Source organism: Hydractinia symbiolongicarpus, chromosome 5, assembly GCF_029227915.1.
Source record: "Hydractinia symbiolongicarpus strain clone_291-10 chromosome 5, HSymV2.1, whole genome shotgun sequence".
Taxonomy (NCBI): domain Eukaryota; kingdom Metazoa; phylum Cnidaria; class Hydrozoa; order Anthoathecata; family Hydractiniidae; genus Hydractinia; species Hydractinia symbiolongicarpus.
This window is the reverse complement of record NC_079879.1, coordinates 23,806,274-23,824,299: the sequence shown is the minus strand read 5'-3', so window position 1 is coordinate 23,824,299 and position 18,026 is coordinate 23,806,274. Positions and strand designations below refer to the sequence as shown.

Genomic DNA, 18,026 nt, shown 5'->3' with positions numbered 1-18,026 from the left:
CGATTAAAAAGAGATTTTCTACTTTTTATCTTTATTTCTTGTTTTCTTTTGCTCTGTTCTTTATATTTCTTGCCTGTGTGCATGCATGTGCATTGTGTCCAAACAATGGACATGCGGTCCATTGTTTTGACGCAAAATCAAAACAACTACGTCACGCTGCAACTCATCTAGCTAGCTACAAATCCTAAAATATATTTCTGTGAGGAAGCACAGTGGTGATAAAAGATTTTAATAAATAAATTTTTTCTTGCATGGGGCTGATTTGGAGAAGGTCAAACTAGTCTGCGTGGACGTACTAAATTTTACATTGATTGTATTAAATACACATCAAAAGTGTGCTTTAGTCTAGTAGGGGGTGGGCTTCCCCAGTCATCACTAGTTAGCTAGCTAAGTTAACTAGAACTTTCAATGTACTCTCTAAATAAATGATGTTTCGCTTGTCGTTAAAGGTGTGACTATAGCTGTCTATCCTGACAAAATGTAAATTTTTAGCAGTCATATTATCGTTAACAGGCTGTTATTTTAGGGACCTTCGAAAAAAAATTTGGGCTCCGTTAGTGGAATATCGCCGTTACAGGGGAAAAAGGGGTCTGAAGTTTGAAAAAAAATCCGCTAAGGATTGAAAAATTTCAAAAATTCATTCTTCGTCGTTAGCAAGCATAATTCTTCCTGTCATCAATTCCGATAACTTTTATCTACGAAACACATCCCTGAGCCTTCCAAGATTTATCGGAATGTGTGTATTTCACGAATGCAAATCCGCTAAAAAAAGGGGTCCAAATCTTAGCGACGATATCCCGCTAACGAGGCCTGAAAAGAATTTTCGAAGGTCCCTTAGGCACTGTTATATATATTTCTATTTTCTTTGTTTGTCCCAACAAATAACAAATTTTATTTAGTCAAACCATGACCATTTACAATGAGATAGATAAGTATTTTCACAGAAGAAAAAAAAGTTATTCTCTATGTCAGAATATCCAGTTACTTTGTCTTGAGCAAATAGGATTAGCGTATGATAGCTAAAATGTGAGAGAATCATTAAGATAATTCCTGATCTTTGCAGCTATTACATTTAAAATCAAAGTATATGTGCTCATTTATATTATGTTAATTGTGCCCTTGCTTGTTAAAGGGGAAGTTCGGTCAAAAATTATATTTTCATAATCAATAGTCATAAAAGAAAAAAAAAGAATACGATAATTCTTTTTAAATGAAACCCTTATTTTTTTTAAATAATCTGTGTTAACCACGCGTAAAAACACCTCCGTAGACTGACCCCTTTACGTTTTTACGAAGGCTGGGTCGAGTTTGAATTATGACGTTTTATAGTTCAAAAAGCGAAGTTCAGTGTTGGGGATTAGGTGTAATCACACGAAGAAGCGTTTTGTTTATGCATTTTATTATTTCAATATGCCAAACTGTGCTGCCATCGGCTGTACAAATCGAAGTAGCAATAATAAAAAGACAGAAAAGGGTAAGGGAAGCGAGGAAAATAAGGAGGTAGATAACGAAAAGCTTACGACAAAAGACGAAAATAACAACGAAAGAAAAATCCGGGTAGTATTTTATCACATTCCTAGTGCGAAAAAAGATAAAGAGCTTCGGAATAAATGGCTACACAATATAAAAAGAAGTGGTACCTTGCCGAAAGACTCTGGGTTTTATATTTGTTCTCATCATTTTGAACCAGAGTGCTTCGAAAGAGATTTACAAGTAAGTCTTTTCGTTACCTATGTTTCACCAAACAGCCAAACATTTGTCTTTCTCGTATTTAGAAAAATTCAACACAGTTTCATTTATTACAGCCATTTCCAAAACAAAACCATGTCAAAAAAAATCATTATATTTTCTTCGCATGTTCGCATTTTCTTTTCCCCAGTGCTGAATGTTTTTTTAACATCGAAAAATCCTTCAAGAACATGTGCTTTCGTAAGACGGGGGTAATGGAAATCTATTATTTTTAAATTTCTAGGCTGAACTAATGGGTCCTCCACCGCGGAATAAATTAAAAGATGGTGCTGTTCCGACCTTATTTAATTTTACAAAACAGCCTGAGAAACGTAAAAGAACAGAAAAAAGAATCGAAGACCGTCAGAAACGACAGGAACCAGATAAAAAAGAAGCCATTGAAAATATGAAAACAAGCTTTACATTGTAATAATTTTTCTTTAATTAGTATTCAATCCCCTCTTTAGCTCTAAGGTTGAAGTTGGTTCTTTTATTCAGAATCGGAATCCGTGTTTTCATACAGTCGTTTGTCGTCGGATTTGCTCTCCGTGAATGGGATATAAATACCATTTTCAGATGGATATTTATTACGAATTGCCCATAAAGCACACGACGGTATAATTTTTCGCACACCTTTTCCCAATCTGTTATGTATCCACCACGTGTACTGTTTGTAACCGGCAAAACGTAGTGAACTAAAAAGAAATTGTGATATAACACAAGTTTGATCCCAAGTCCTTTCTTGCCCTTAACCCTTAAAATAAGATGCAATAAAAAAACGTACCAATTATCCGTGTGCATTGCATCGCCCCTTAAATTATTTAGAGCAGACAGTGCAGTGGTTAGTACTGGTTTACATAGACAAACCATCCCAAAAGTTTCGGCTTCAGTTATACATTGTTTTCCTAAAAAGAAAATCTTAAAAAATGACCCCCGTCTCAAGTTTTGATTTTTGAGCGCACGCGTTCTCATTCGATTTGTAAAGCTGAATAAAATAAAACAACCACCGTTGTGTTTTTTTTGTGAGATTGTTTTGGCAGTAGCGAATGATAACGAATAAAATATATGCGAAGGAGAGTTAAATGTTTTTGAGAAAAAACTCATGTTAGGCAAAATATTTTGAAAGAAGTTTTGAGTCAGTTGTTGTGTTCGTAGGGATATTTTTTTTTATCAACGCGAAGACCAATATTTAAAGGGAATATGTAGAGTTTTGTTATGGTTTTAAACACGAAAAAGAAAATTATGCTTGGCTAAATTTCTTGTTTATTTTACCTTCAAAATGATTGTCAGGAATTTCATTTGTATCCCTGCAACACAAGCTTTCACTGTACGACTCCATCGCTCTACAGTGACCACCGCATTGGCACCAGTTATTATTGCCGATCCTTGAAACTTCATCTTCTTCCTCATCACTCTCGGAACTACACGTTCCTAATTTATTCAGTTCTTCCAAAGAAAATTCTGGTTCAAAATTGAAGGGTCTGAGAGTGGATAAATCAGGTATGTCATCGTTTTCATCTTCGTTAGAACTTGAATCGCTTCGAATTTGATCCATTGCTTACAAAACTAACACTGTATTTTCAAAGAAGTAATTTGTTACAGATTTGAAAAGAAATATAGCAGGAAAGAAGTAGATTCTTCTAGCAAATTGTGTAGCCTGTGTTGTGACTCTTTCACGCGATGCAATGTTTTGAACTATAAAACGTCATACTTGAGTTAGAACCCAGCTTTTTTTTTTCTGACGCGCTTTTTCAAAAATGGAGCATTTTCAAGAAGTTTGTGTCAACATTAGAGACATTTCCGAAACTCCAAGTTTAATGAAGTAAATTTTTTTTGTTTTTATAAGTATAAATACATGGAATTATAAAATAAAATAAATTTATTTTTTTTGACCGAACTTCCCCTTTAAGTTTTTTATCATAAACTATTATGTTTAGAAATACCAAAAATGAACAATGCAGTCAGCCTTACCTTACAAGCATCAAATAGATCTGCACAAACGCAGGTTGGTTTTTTAATGATACAAATTTAATTTTTTGTTATGCCTGTAATGGAATATTGCTGTAAACTACCCAGTTGACTATTGTTTTCTCATAATAAAAGTTTTAATTACCCAGAAATAATCCACTGCATTATGCATTGTCATGAATGGCAAGTGATCAAGTAGTATTTATATACTTGTAAATGCTGTCATAGTGTTTATTTATACAAGCCTTGGTTTTTATTTTTAATTTGATATTAAAGTCCTGCATTATTAAATATTTTGTAGAAATAGGCTGTTAAAGGGATCCCAAGGTACTTTTACATGTTGGACTTACCGTAAAGATTTGTATGAAAAATTCAAAATGATATATGCACTTTTTGTGAAAATAAATTTTTAAATATTTGTTTTGTTTTGTTGCCTTGGCTACCATTACGGACATTAACATTAAAAAGACTTTCTAGGAATTTTCATGGGAATAAACTTTTGCTGTTAAGCATCTTAGGCATGTTTTTCAGAACAAATTTGTATCAGTGGGGGTGTCATTGTTGCACCAGCTAAGCGTAAGGGTGCCAGCATCAAGGGTGGATATCATTAATGTGCCGTGCATGCTTTTAAAAGCTCTTATCATTAAAATACAATGCAGTTAAATTTGAAACTGCTTACCTCACATTTTTGTATCTATAAACATTGTTACGACGAAACACACGATATTGATGTTTGCACTATTAGAAAAGTATCATAAAAAAAGAGACCTTAATCAGGCAATTAATCAGGCTTCCTAAAATGAAAATGTCCTAAATTCTCCCAAAATCTCCAAAGATAGAAGAGTAAATTTAACAATCTTAAAATCTTCCTAAGATTTGTAACTTTAAGTAAATCTGTTTAATTAACATTATGTTTGCAATAATAACAAAAAATAGGATAAATCGAAGCTAATATCTCTTATTAAGAAATCCTCTAATATCTCTGAAATAAATATTAAATACTCCTAAACTAACTATTTCCTGTGGAAGGATTCACTGTTAAATCACGTAACAGATATACGTCCATAAAAATAAAAACAATACAGCAGTGCGTATATAAATACTATATAAATGTCCAAAAAATCAAAGGTGTCTAACAACCGTTACGTAAAAAGCAAAATACACTAAAACTATGTACTTGCTTTGTCATTCCAGAAGTATACCAGGGAAAAAAGGATACCAAACATTAAAAAATTCAACATTTTTCGTTAAGTCATAAAAAATCAGCTATATGGTCAATTGGATACGGCAACCCTTCCAAAGTTATCCTCAAATTATAAGAACTTCATAGTTGACAACACATAAAAGAGAAAAATTAAAAATTAAATCATTTGATATATTGTATATCTACCAAAATATTTCAATCCAAAATATTAAAAGAACAGTTTGCCTTACAGACCCAACTTTATAATCAAGAAAATTACGCATAAAATCAAAGAAGATAACAATGCAGCGTTTTTGAACTTAAGAATCGAATATATTTTAAACGATCATAACGTAACAGATGTAAACATTGATTTAAGTTTAGTTTTTGGGTTTAGGTTTTTTATGACCACATTAACACTGAATCACACAGTCTGTAGTGTTAAAAACAATTACAACGAAAATATTACCTTTTACAATTTATGTAAATTCTTCGCTGGGATATACACTCTGCTTTTATCAGAATAGTGTGTTTTAGTTTCAACCTTGATGTTCTTAACTTTTTGACAAATGTTATCCTCCTTATTCTCAATATGTTCTTAGCATGAATATGTCATGTAAATATATAATGCCCTAATAAAATAAAGCATGCTATAAATTACTATAGCTAATGGCAATTTCTACTACATGTAACAACCCATTGCTTGGACAGAAAAAAGTTCAGTTTGTTTACAATAAAAAAAGTAAACTCCTAATCAATTTTATGAGTTATGCAAATGTTCATATTTAAAACAAACTATAAAGCTTAGACATATTCTTAGGATATTCTAAACCCATTTTTCAGAGTACATTCTTACAAAATAAGTGCTTAAAGAAAATATTTTCCAGCTAAGACAAAATAACAAACTTAATATTTAAGGAAAAATTTAGCTCTGAGAGAAACGGCTAAAAAATTGTTATACACTTCTCTATCAAATAATTTCAACAACACACCTTTTCTTTCGCTTTCTCAGAAGGTCGCTAGATAGGGTTCTCTGGATAAAAGTTCAATTAGTTTTTTACTTCGATTACTAAATTTCACTTCATCCCAAAGAGAATGAATTGAAAACGTATTTTCCAATCAATTCTTTTTGTGATTTTAATCATTGTACGTTTTTCTTTGTTTTAAAACATACTTCTTACAGCAACATTAAAACTTTGTTCGACAACGACAGTTTGTTCTTTACATTTTAGATTCAAATTACATTCATATTCGAATGCAATACAACCTCGGTCCCAGAACACAAAAATGGAAAATGTAGAAAAACATAAGCTTTAAGCTAACCTCATGATGAGTAAACATTGGCATGCTTTGTTTAAAATAACTTTTTTTTAGGATTAATTTGAAAAAAAAAAAAAAAACGTTTAAAAAAATTAATTAGTTTTAATAAAATAAAAAAATAGACTTTTATTTTTTAAAGTAATTAGAAAAAGAATTAAATGTTTAAAGAGTAACCCCCTGATTTGCGTTTTTTTTAACTTAGTGATTTTTAGAGTAACGCCACACTTAGGGGACAAAATGCATGAGAAATAAAAAAGTGGATCCTTTATTTTTTGTCCTTGGTCTCACTGCGCACACATATACACATGGTGTATTAATATATAGATTTTTCATTATATTCATGTATAAATTAAGTGGTTTCTCCTAAAATTTTAATCTCAAATTACCTAAAACAAAAAACACTGTTTATAAAATTGTGTGTTTATATAGCAAATTGCTTGTGAGGCAAATTTTGTTAGAAAGATTTGGCATGTGTGTAGCAGAAACCATACATAAAGTGGTATGTTTTCTTTTCTTTTTAAATATTTTTTCTCTCATTTAGGCCTTCGTAAAGTTATATGATGGTATTGAAGTCTTTGTTGGCAAATTTGGAATAATCAATGATAAAACTCAGGTAGATGCTGTAAGAAAACGTGTTATTAAAGTTTTAAAATTAGTTTGAAGGAGCACTGTTAATACCGATTATTATACTGTTGATAGTAGGCAGCTATATTTACATTTTACAGATCATTTTCATTAAAAAAAAAATAATTTTAAAGAGATCTCGAGGTACTTTTCAAGTTGGGGTCACCTAAAAGATTTTAATGAGAAATCTCAATGGCATATCCACTTTTTTAAGCGTTTAAATTTATGTATCCCTATTGGTAAATCCACGTCAACCTGGCTTTAATACATATATGACTCAAAAAGCATCTATCTCTATCACCTTCTTTAAAGCATTAGCCACTAGCAGATTAGGAAATGATAAAGAAAAATGATACAATCTTTTTTTATATGATATAGAATATCAGATGTCCTAAAATTTTTGGAACTAGTCTGTAGTATAACATGACTAAGAATATCAACTTTATCAGTGAGATATAAAGCGAATCTGTTAATGTGCAAAAGAGTATAAATTTCCTCTTAACTGACTACACAAATAGTCCAATGATCCAATTAAGTGCCCAGCATATCTTAACCGGCTTCGTTGTTTCAGCTCTTGGCAATCTAGTCTTTAGTATTACTATTATAAGTTTGCTTCTGAAATTGTCCACTATAGTTACTCTGTATTTAAAAATAGTCTATTATTTTGGCCATTTTTAAGGCAAACAACTGCCTCAGGTTTAACTTTTATTGACAAGCTAATAGAAACTTTTTTCGTCCTAGCCTTGTCAAGAGTTCAGTACACTGTTGGGTTGTCTTGGAAGTGAGAATCATTATGTTGGCTTTCTATCAGCTAAAGTAATCCTTTATATGGTAGAGAAAAAAATGGTTTGCGAGCAACATTTGTTAAAAGCCTGCATATCACAAAGTGCTCTAAACAAGTAATGCATTATACAAGTATATTTCAATGTTATTATTATTATTTATCACTTCCACTATGTAACTTTTTAATGCCTTTACCCATTGTGCATAGTAATGCATAATGCATAATGTTTGTGTGTGACTTATAACATGTCGAATTGCTTTTTAGACCCAAAAAGAATTTGTTGTATGTTGTTTTTAATTTGGCACCTAACATACCAGTCTGTGAAAGGTAAGTTTGTTACAAGGCACAAATAATGGTCTTTTACCAATATGCAGTCTTTTTCAGGAATATTTGAGTAGGTGTGCGATGATTCGCACGTGTAAATCAAGTAATGCGTGCGATGTAAAGCGCACATGCAAAGAATAAACCCTAAACACAATGATCGAGCGTCTATTGGTATAGCGACTCTCTCAATTTTAACTTCCTTTTCTACATGTCCGAAATAGTATGCATGACTATACTGTCATTTTATATTTATTGTTCACTTTTCAGGTCGTCACAAGCAAATAGGCAAAAATATGCTTTGTTTTCAAGTTAAAAAAAATCTTTATCCACGTGACTTAAAACTTCAAAAAAATTTACACTGCACGTGGGTTTCGTTTTTACAGGCATAAAGAAAAAATCCATTAAATTCGGACCTGAAGAAATTATCTACAATTAAATCCATGATAAAATGTCTATTCCGCCTGTAAGTGCAGTTTTGCAGACTTGCTTTATCTGTGCTCCGTCGGTGTTCACCTCTGCATTAGTTAAGAACCGCATGGCTGGACTTCTTGTGTAAGAACTGGTTACCAACAACGAAGGGACCAGGCAAAAGAGATTTATGTCTACGTAGTTCTTTTAACTAAGTCAGGAGTCGGTGAATTAGCTAGGATGGTGAGGTTGGCAATGAATAGGCTTGCTCATGGATTAAAAGGACCAGGACTATTCAATAATTTCTGAGATCTAAAAGTGTCCGACTATGACAGAAATCTATCGGATGTTTTGTCTGACGAGTCTCCAAAAATTTTTTCGAGGGATGCCATCGCACGCTACAAAATGGATTTTAAAGGTTGATTTTGAAAACTCAATATTTATTTTTCAGGCGTGCAATTAATCACACGCCTGAAACGATTTAGGTGTGTGTCAAGGTGTGCGCGTGCGATTTTTTGCACGCCTCTCCTGAAAAAGACTGAATATGCAACAGATATGAATGATTGGAGCATGGTCGGTTGCTTTAGCAGTTGCTTATAGTTTCTAAGCTTAATATCAGCATCAGCTCTTAGCAATTCAGTTGCATTTTCCTAAGTTACAAGTAAACAAAGTTTTGATTCTGATTGATTTCTTTTGCAGCAATCAGTATGCTCAAAGTCCTTTATCACGGATTTATTACAACTGCCAGTCGAGTCATAGTGAATTGTTTGCAGAAATGCATGAATTTCTTATTTCCAAGATGCAGGATGATTTGTTAAACAACACAAGGTAAGCTTAGTATTAAATTATTCCCAGAGTGAAATAACTAGGGCATCCCATGTTTACGAATTAATATAAGTTAAAACATGTTGGGCCAATACCTAAATAATTTTTTGTCTGCCATTACTAGATAAATGGATATCCGTCCATGTTATTAGTAGAAAGTATTTTTCTATTATTTACGTTTTGTTGCTATATCTTGTTTAGATCTTTGATTCCAGCATTTGCAGTGTTTAAGCCATTAATAAAGAGTGTGATCAGTAGTGGAAAACACCTACATGAACTTTTATTAGAGATATTGGATTTTCTGTCTGTTGCTGTTAATTCTTTTCCAGAAGCTGCAACAGACATGTTTGCTTGCATACTTCATGATATTTGCTCATCGGTATGTTTATACGCTAAGCTTATACGTGAATCTTCTTTAGTTTATTTCTCATTTATCTATTAATTTTAAATCTATGTATTTCTACTAGAATGCTACTAAGCCTGCATCAACGATGCTTACTGTGCAAAAACTTGTACTGTGGTATTTAGGTTATGCCCAGTGTTTTAAAGGTAAATTTAAATTTTTTTTGATGAGTTTAGTTTTATGTATGAATATATATATGTATAACCCTGGTGGCATGCAGACAGTTGAAGCTTAATCAGAAGAAAGCCACAGAATCATGCCAACACCAATAATTTTTTATAGTTTAAAGTTGGATTTTTAATAACTAGCTAGTTTTGTGATTTATTTACGAATTTTTTACATAGTAGAAAATATATTTCAAAATTCTTATTTAGGAAGAACATTCAAACAATGTTCTTCTTTATCATGTCATGAAGATATGTTTAGTTTGTGATATTAACGGCATTTTGTAGTTTGAAACTTAAAGTTTTACCAAGGCAGGCACTTGAATACAAATTAAAGCTATTTAAGTACAGATTTCAGATTTAGCAAAAGCCATTTGCAAATCAAAATACAATCTTTGCAAGCCATTTGTATTGTTTAATTTGTGAAAACAAAGTTTCCTTTTTATGTTTTTTTTGTGATTATTTAGTAACTGTACCTAAAGCTAGCCTTAATTCATATTAATTTACATACTATTTTATTCCCTGAGGGTAGCTTCCTGTTTATGTATTTTTCAATTTGTTTTTAAATTTATATGTAAATCTAAGAAATTGAAGATAAAACATGTACATAGCATTGAAGAGTGTGGCGGTTGGAATAACTTTCTGTTAAATGCTTTTAACCATACCATAATCTATATTTGTTCTTACTAAGGTAAAGGTGGTTTTAATAAATAAAGGACCAAGTTTCATATACTGCTCTACCAAAGACTTGAAGATACTGATATCTTTAATAGTCTTATACTGAGAAAATTGCTAATTTGCTCCAAGTATATTTATAAAGAATGCAGAGGTTATAGGATGAACTTTTTTTTTTACGTCTGCTTAATTGAGTTGCACCATATAGAAGTAGACAATAAAAGGCTACCTATAACTACAAAAGCTCAGCGACCTTGTTTCAGTAAAATTTAGTTGTCACAAATGTTTGTTACGAGTACACATTGCCTTCGTGGTTCCTTCTGTGTTTGCAAGTAATAATAAATGGTATGTATAATTTCACTTTAGAGCGCAGTGATGACTTACTGAAACTGATATCGGTGCAATTGACATGCTGTTGGAATTTAATAGAAAGCAATTCAAACTCAAGATTATATGCTGGGTTTAATCTTTTGAGTGAATTACTGATCGTAAATGATACAGTGAGTTATTCTTGTGTAATATACAACACACTGGCACAGGATGCAAATGAGAAAATTCTGTTTTACTTAATATTGTTTGGTTATAAATCGTAGTTAATGTGTAAAAATGGCTGTTGGGTCATCATTAAAGTTGACAAACATGTCCAGAAGAATAACTAAAGGTTTTTAGTTGGAGAGGAGAATATGCAACTTTATGGACTTTATCATTTAAAATGGGTGCTCTCCAATGAATAAGCGCATGCTTGTTTTGATCTATGAAACACAAACAATTTTTTTTAAATTAAGTACGATTTTATTTAATTTAAAGAGTTCATAAGTCGGCAAACAACAGCATGAAGTGTCCTGAACTTATGGAATTTTCTCCCTTTTTTTAACAGATATATAATTCTTGCGCATGTGATTTGCAAGAGGACATGCTATTTCTTTTCGCTATGATGTTGCTGAAGGTTGATGAGGATTTGGCAGCTAAGATTCTTCAGTTAGGTCGGTTTTTGCTTATCTCTTTTTTTTTAATTAGAATTAAGGACTCGAAATAAGTTAACTTTTCACCCTGTTATGATAAATTGTTCTTTCTTTTTAGTACTGCATATTACCCAACACTACGTGCAAATTAAGGATACGATTCGTGTTAGGCAAACATTGACTGTCTTGATGCTTCCGTTATTGCAAATACTTTCTGGAAAAAAAGCAAATCGATTCCTTCAAAGTGACATATATATCTTGGCAGGGAACATTTTAAAAAATATTGATTTTATATTAAAATGCGATGTTGATGAAACTAAGGTAAGGTGTGGGTTCAAAGTAGTTGTATTCAATCAAAATTTAGTACTGCAACATCTTTTAAACGGTCAATACTAAAGCTTAAAATTCTTTTGAAAGACTCTTTGGTAGATCTTTGAAAAGAGTTGAGAGTTTGTAATCTCACCTTCTGACGCGCCTTAATGTAGCATTGTCCACCATATTGGAGTCATTCATCCAGTCATTCATCCACCGTTTAAGTTAGAGCAATGTAAAATAGTTTGAGGGGAAAAAAAGCTAGGTAACCGTGGAGAAAAAAATCCTGTATGTTGTTCCAAAAGGAAACTTATTATTTTTAGATTTCATTTCTTACTTTTCATTATTATACAGACTTTTGCATTAAACTGGCACAATAATTATGGCGGGATCATGAATGTTGCAAGAGCGTCAATTTTTCTTCTCAGGAGTTTGCAAAGGTAAGTTTGTGAAGTCGTATTTTTTTTGCCATTTTGGAATTACTTATGCCAAATTTGTTGTTTTATTGTTTATGTTGGCACATCATTTTATTTTCTTGTCATAGTGACCAAACTTCTGCAGTAGCATGGCTTTCTGATGTTAAGAGGAATTTTAAACACAAGCCAGGTGGTGTCATACGTGAAAACATTACCCTCACTGTAGCCGCAATCCTTGTTGGTTCTAACAGCAAAAAAATCTTTACCGTAGCTCTTGATGCTGTATCTGTTATTTGTAAATATAACAGTGAACTGGTATGGTAAAATCAGGGACAAAGTTATTAAAACACGGGCAGTTTTCGCGTAATTTTTTGTGAACAAAAGTGTCAATTGGTCAATACTCTGTATCTGACAGGCTGCGATATCACTACTTTTGCGCACCCATAGACCAAGTATAAAGCGTTTATATATTTCCTAGTGGCATTCTCTAGCATGCCTGCACAACGAAATAATCCACAACGGGGCCAACATAGGTGTCATATTTTTTGTTTCAAAAAGTTACTGATGCACGTATTGAGTATGGATTTAACTAACAAAACCCAAGATTAATAAGTCTTAAGTCCCCTCTGAACTTTGAAAAATAAACTTTGACAAGTGCAAAGAAAATGCTTGAATCTAAAAATAAAAATAGCCTATGCATTACGAAATTTGATTTCATTTTTAAGTTTGTACCTGAAAAAAAAATTGAAAGAATTTAAAGTCTGTAAGTTCCTACAGGCATGATGTTTTATGATTTTCTTTAAAAAAAAAACATCTCTAAAATATCAACATTCATCACTCTATTTTAACTTTTTTAGGTATTAACATTCATCCCATTGCTGCTTTTTTGTCTTAACAACAAAACATATGAAAGCGTCAAGCTTGATAGTTTGTTTACATTTCCAAAACTTGCAACAGACAAGGTGAGTGTCATTGAGACTGCTTGTCAAGGTGTGTAATTCTGTGTGGAGTCAATTTTGTGGGTGGTTATTAAAAATAAAGTTCCAAGGAGCTAACATATACTGTACATAGGGTTTATAACTTGTTTTTTTATCCTGACATTTTATATTGTGGACTCAGGTTTGCTTATCACGACAATTCAAGAAATTTGTGTCACTATAGCTGTGAGTAATGCCTAACATTTAGATATGTTGTGAGCATTATTTGATGTTATCTATCTTATTTCACTATTTTGTTAGTACACCTTGAACACCATTATCTTTCACTCTTCCTAAAGACTGCATTTCTTTTTTCTTGCTACACTTATTCAGTGACATTGTTACCTTTGGAGTTAAACATATAAACATTCTGATGCTATACTAGACATGCTTTATGTAGTTATAAGTAGTATTTTTGTAGTATGTCGTACCAAATTTTGCGTGTTACCAAACAGTTTCAGGGTTCTCTTCGTAATTATTAGGCTTTTTTAGCATGTGTCTTTACTACAGTCATAAGATATGTGAGGGAAATTGGATAGGCAATGCCGATGCAAGTCCAATGTATACATTTAGAACATAGAACCCACATTGATGATAATGTTTGAAACACTGAAGTCTTTAAAATTCAGAAATAAATAAACAAATTGTGTATTTTTTATGACATTTTCTTTCTTGATATTCGGACTTTTTTTTCTCTTTTAGTATGTTATTGCAACTGTGCTGAAAGTAATTCTCTCAGTGTCCTCCAACAATATGTTGTTACCTATTGGCATCAAATTGTTGACAAACTTATGGAAAGAACAGGTTGGTGTTCTGGTTGCAATAGCTATATTATTGGACAGGACTATTCTTTTAACTTTTGCTTGTCACATATTTTATATAGTTTTGCCCAAATAATATACTACTCGTGTTGGACTGAAAAAACACAATATAAAATTACCCTATGTTTAGCCTCGTGTCTTTCCATATCTACAACAGCTGTTGAGCAAGAAGTTAAATAAGGAAACAATAGGCAAGGTTCTATGGTATGAGCTGGTCACTGCTAAAGTTGTAGCTGTTCTTGAGATTTGCAAGCTGATGTAAGTTTGGTTCTGTTTTACCCCACATTAGCTAAACTCTGAAGCTTCCAGGGGACTATATAAGTCTATGTACAGGGATAATACTGTGTTAACCTGAGGCTAAAAGATTTTCTACAACTAATATAGAGGTAAAGAGAGGTGCAATGTATTGTTGTGAACATAATTTATTCTAATATATTTATCTAGTCTTGCCAACCTCACATTTTATGTTTATGTTTTCTAGGCCTTTTCAACACGGTAAAGATTTGGTACTCATATCCAGTGATATTTTAGAAGATTTAATTCGATGTTCTGCTGAGGAACACGTTGAAGTAGAAAAACAAGCATGTTGTATGGCACTTGTTGTGGAATCATTAAAAGTTTTATGTGAGGCCCAGGTATGCTCCTTAGGGGGTTAGCGGATAATGCATTCGTTAAATATCAAGATTTATTATTACAAGGCATGTCTGTCCTGTATGTCATCCATAAAAAATAACATTTTGAAGGAATATATATGTGCAATTTCCAAAGAAAGTTAAATGGGCACTTTTGGTCTATAAATTTTGCAATTTTTTAACCCACTGGGCTTCAGGAGTTTGTTGCAAATTTATCAAAGAACCACTATTCTTCCATCTTCAAGTGAAATTGTTCGTTCCCAGTATGAGAAGAAAAACTTTCTGGCTGGTTTTAACGGTCCACAAATTACACCTTAAATAAGGTAAAAAATATTTGTTTCCCGTCGACTCTAAAGGTATATGTCTTGAATTGTATGTATGACAAGTTTCATGCTTTTGTACTCAAAATGCTACACTGTACAACCGAAAAATGCGTTTGTATATACTCACAAAGTTCCCGCCAACCACTTTAAAATACTTCTAAACCAATCAATTATAGTAACTAATTTCAAACAAAAGAAATTAAAGATTGAACGATTTTAATAATTGAAATACACATGAAATTGATCACCAATAAAAGCGAAACTAAAGTTAAAGGGAACCCGAGGTATAAAATGATGTGGGAATTATGTTATGGAGCTTAAAAAAAATGGTTAACAAATCTTTTTAAATTTGTTTCTGATGACAGAAAATGTCACAATTTGCTATTTTCTTAAATATGACACCATGATTTATGCACCATAATTAAATCTGACATTCTGAAAATATGAATATCTTGAGAACGAAAATAGCTTTTCAAAAAAAAATTAAAAAGTCCTGTTAACCAACTTTTTAAGCTTTATAATATAAGTCAAACATCATTTTATACCCCGAGTTCTCCTTAAGCGTAAAGTTTGTACATTAAATAATTGGAGGTTATCATAAATTATTAGATGGATGGTTTGTCTACGGGTATGTGTTTATATTATTTTTGGTACATTGCTACTTTAAGACATGAAATGCGAGTTTAGAGTCATTGCCTAGCTGACAACAGGATCTCTCAACTCAATGTATGTTTCTTTTTTCGTTTTGTAATTGCTATCATTTTAGGCTAGGCTTTTTAAGTGAAAATTACGGCCACCAAATTGATTATGTTAAGGATATACAGGGCCGTCGACACTGAAGGGAACAGGGATGGCATACCTCCATGATTTTTGTGAAATCGGATTTGACTATTATTCTCGAAATGATTTGATATGAATGATTTCTAAATATAAGTAACATGGTGTATACAAGTTATGTGTTATATATTTTATTAACATTCACATCAATATTTGTTATAAAAACTGTGAAAAGAAACACTTTTTTCACTAATCTTCAGGTGTCTTTTTTGAATTTTTATTAATAACAAAATTAATTAACCCTGACAAATCTTCTTATTAATTATATTGAAGTCATCGATATTATTGTCACATTGAAATCTTGTTTCATAGATTGCTCCGCATTTGCTGTGACCGAATTTAGAGGGTTTTTTAGGAGCAGGATTGTCAGTCTTTGAAAGCTGGGAAGTATCTGTCAAAAATTTCATTCATATTTTATGCAGCTTTCTTACTCATATTTTCTTTACCTTCAAAGGCGAATTTTTTTGCTATACAAGAAAAATAACAATATAAATAAATATAACGTGCAAATCATTTTCGTCGACGTCAGGTTCCTTTAACATTCTTTTTTTTCTTATCTCCTTGGTGAGGGTTTTTTGCTTTTTCGTTTTTCCCGAACATGAGCCGTACAAATTCTTCGTAATTCACCATACCGTCACCATCTATGTCGGACTTTAGCATAAACAAATTCATCTCTTCGTCTGAGAGAGGATCACCTAATAATGACATGATGCGAAGAAGCTCGGTTAAGTTGATAAAACCAGTGTTATCTTTGTCGAATTCCTTAAAAGCTGCTAGTACTTCCTCCTGGAAAAAGAATGTTAGAACAGTTATACTGATCACTCTGAACGTCTGTGAAGTAGAGCAAGAAGTGGGATTTGTCACAAAATTTGCATACCTGTGTGTCCGTTACTTGCATGATTTTGTCCAACATAACCTGGACAAACTCAGTTATATCTATTAAGCCATTGGAATCCTTGTCATATTCGTTGATCCATGCCCTCACAGTGTCCTTTTCAACATCTTCCATGAGGTCGTCCATTAGCTTGTACAAAGCTTCTACACCGATGCCCGTGCTAGGGTTCAAGAGGTCTGCTGCACTGAATTCGTGAAAGATCATTTGAAGAGCCACGGTGTCTTGAAATTCATCGTAGTCTTTTTTGCATTTCAATTTTCGCAGTGGTTGCGAATTTAAAAATTCTTGATGTGCTAGATAAAATAATTAAATGTTAAAGAATGTATTTGAAAATTATTTTCGTCACAAAATTATTTTGTCGTTTTGTTTTGTTGTTGTGCAGGGTGTTGGGAAGGATGTTCTTTTAGTCAAGCTTTGTCAGAATATTTAGCCAATTTGCCAAACAAGTAGTGAAAAGATCAAAACTTATTTAATAAAGTGCTAATTTTTTTGAATTTTTAGGGTTTTTTTGTGTTGCTTGTTACATTTAAGTAGAGAAGTTTGCTTTTGTAGCGATAGGTTTGCATTATCTTTCTGCTCCTGTTCTTTTCATGACTTTTTATGACTTTTTATGACTGTCGATCAGAAAGGTCGTGAAATAATAAAGAAAGTTTGCAAGAGTGTAAAAGAACTTTTAGTGAATCTAAAATGGCATTTATTTCAAAAATCTCTGTGACTGTAACGTCTCTGTGCCGTGGATTATAACTTGTTTATGCTATATAAGAATCTAAAATCTTTAAGCTTAGATTTCATTTTGGACATACCAAAGAGTTCTCCAATGTTAAGGTTTACATTTGACTGCATTATAGCGCAAAAAGGCTCATATGATTTCTTGTTTAGATTTGTTTGTGTAGTAGGAAATTTTTCTGCAACTTCCACCCCACAATACATCCCCACCCAACAATACATCCCCACCCCACAAGACATGCCCACCACTAAGACTGTGTAATTATACCTGTCTTTTCTTTCTCAATTTCTTCAGTTTGTTTTTTTGCTGCCAAAATTAAAGATTCACAAACTCCTATGCGTCTGTTAGGGTTCTTTGGTTTTTCTTCCTCGTTGGGTAATGTAGGCGCTGACTCCATTGTGTAGTACGCTGCAACACACGTCCTCTAAATGTTTCTTCTTTTAGTTCTTGTTTTGCTATACCGTTAGAATGTTTTTGTTTGCATAGAACACTCAAGGTTTAACTTTCTAAACTTTCTAAAGGTTTACTTCTCCAAGAAGGATCTTGTTAAGTGAAACAAGTATTATTTTTAGATGAGACTTTTGAGGCTGTAAATGAAAGTATTTAGCTAAAGCTGAATCCAATACATCTTTTATTATATATTCACGCAATTCAGTTTTTTTACTTTATATGCGAAAAAGTGCCACGTTATTCACGATTCATTGAAACAGAGTAATAC

At 32.3% G+C, this 18,026-nt stretch overlaps 4 protein-coding genes across 7 annotated transcripts in view; 2 read left to right on the top strand and 2 right to left on the bottom strand.

The window, feature by feature from the left end:
• Positions 1-18,026, top strand: part of LOC130645525 (focadhesin-like) — a 36,595-nt gene that overhangs the window by 316 nt on the left and 18,253 nt on the right. For 2 of the 4 annotated variants that reach the window (XM_057451536.1, XM_057451537.1), the window contains exons 2-17: positions 3,666-3,733; positions 6,741-6,821; positions 7,565-7,722; positions 7,872-7,934; positions 9,039-9,167; positions 9,366-9,543; positions 9,632-9,713; positions 10,773-10,906; positions 11,284-11,389; positions 11,487-11,689; positions 12,035-12,120; positions 12,225-12,411; positions 12,954-13,058; positions 13,776-13,877; positions 14,025-14,152; positions 14,376-14,529. In XM_057451536.1, the coding sequence (XP_057307519.1) occupies positions 3,677-3,733; positions 6,741-6,821; positions 7,565-7,722; positions 7,872-7,934; positions 9,039-9,167; positions 9,366-9,543; positions 9,632-9,713; positions 10,773-10,906; positions 11,284-11,389; positions 11,487-11,689; positions 12,035-12,120; positions 12,225-12,411; positions 12,954-13,058; positions 13,776-13,877; positions 14,025-14,152; positions 14,376-14,529 (1,953 nt within the window). In that variant the 5' untranslated portion in view covers positions 3,666-3,676. Of the gene's footprint in view, positions 1-3,665; positions 3,734-6,522; positions 6,822-7,564; positions 7,723-7,871; positions 7,935-9,038; positions 9,168-9,365; positions 9,544-9,631; positions 9,714-10,772; positions 10,907-11,283; positions 11,390-11,486; positions 11,690-12,034; positions 12,121-12,224; positions 12,412-12,953; positions 13,059-13,775; positions 13,878-14,024; positions 14,153-14,375; positions 14,530-18,026 lie in introns of those variants that run through there. The other 2 variants (XM_057451538.1, XM_057451540.1) reach the window with 2 other exon arrangements.
• On the top strand, positions 11-3,228 carry LOC130645530 (THAP domain-containing protein 7-like). Its single transcript, XM_057451546.1, has 2 exons — positions 11-1,713; positions 1,973-3,228. The coding sequence occupies exons 1-2, from the start codon at positions 1,411-1,413 to the stop codon at positions 2,156-2,158; spliced, it is 489 nt and encodes a 162-aa protein (XP_057307529.1). The 5' UTR covers positions 11-1,410; the 3' UTR covers positions 2,159-3,228.
• Positions 2,184-3,564, bottom strand: LOC130645529 (uncharacterized). Its single transcript, XM_057451545.1, has 3 exons — positions 3,001-3,564; positions 2,513-2,633; positions 2,184-2,423 (listed from the first exon to the last, which is right to left on the bottom strand). Exons 1-3 carry the CDS (start codon positions 3,281-3,283, stop codon positions 2,219-2,221), a joined length of 609 nt encoding a protein of 202 aa, XP_057307528.1. The 5' UTR covers positions 3,284-3,564; the 3' UTR covers positions 2,184-2,218.
• On the bottom strand, positions 15,931-17,890 carry LOC130645528 (uncharacterized). The gene is made up of 3 exons (XM_057451544.1): positions 17,576-17,890; positions 16,564-16,874; positions 15,931-16,472 (listed from the first exon to the last, which is right to left on the bottom strand). The coding sequence occupies exons 1-3, from the start codon at positions 17,703-17,705 to the stop codon at positions 16,212-16,214; spliced, it is 702 nt and encodes a 233-aa protein (XP_057307527.1). The 5' UTR covers positions 17,706-17,890; the 3' UTR covers positions 15,931-16,211.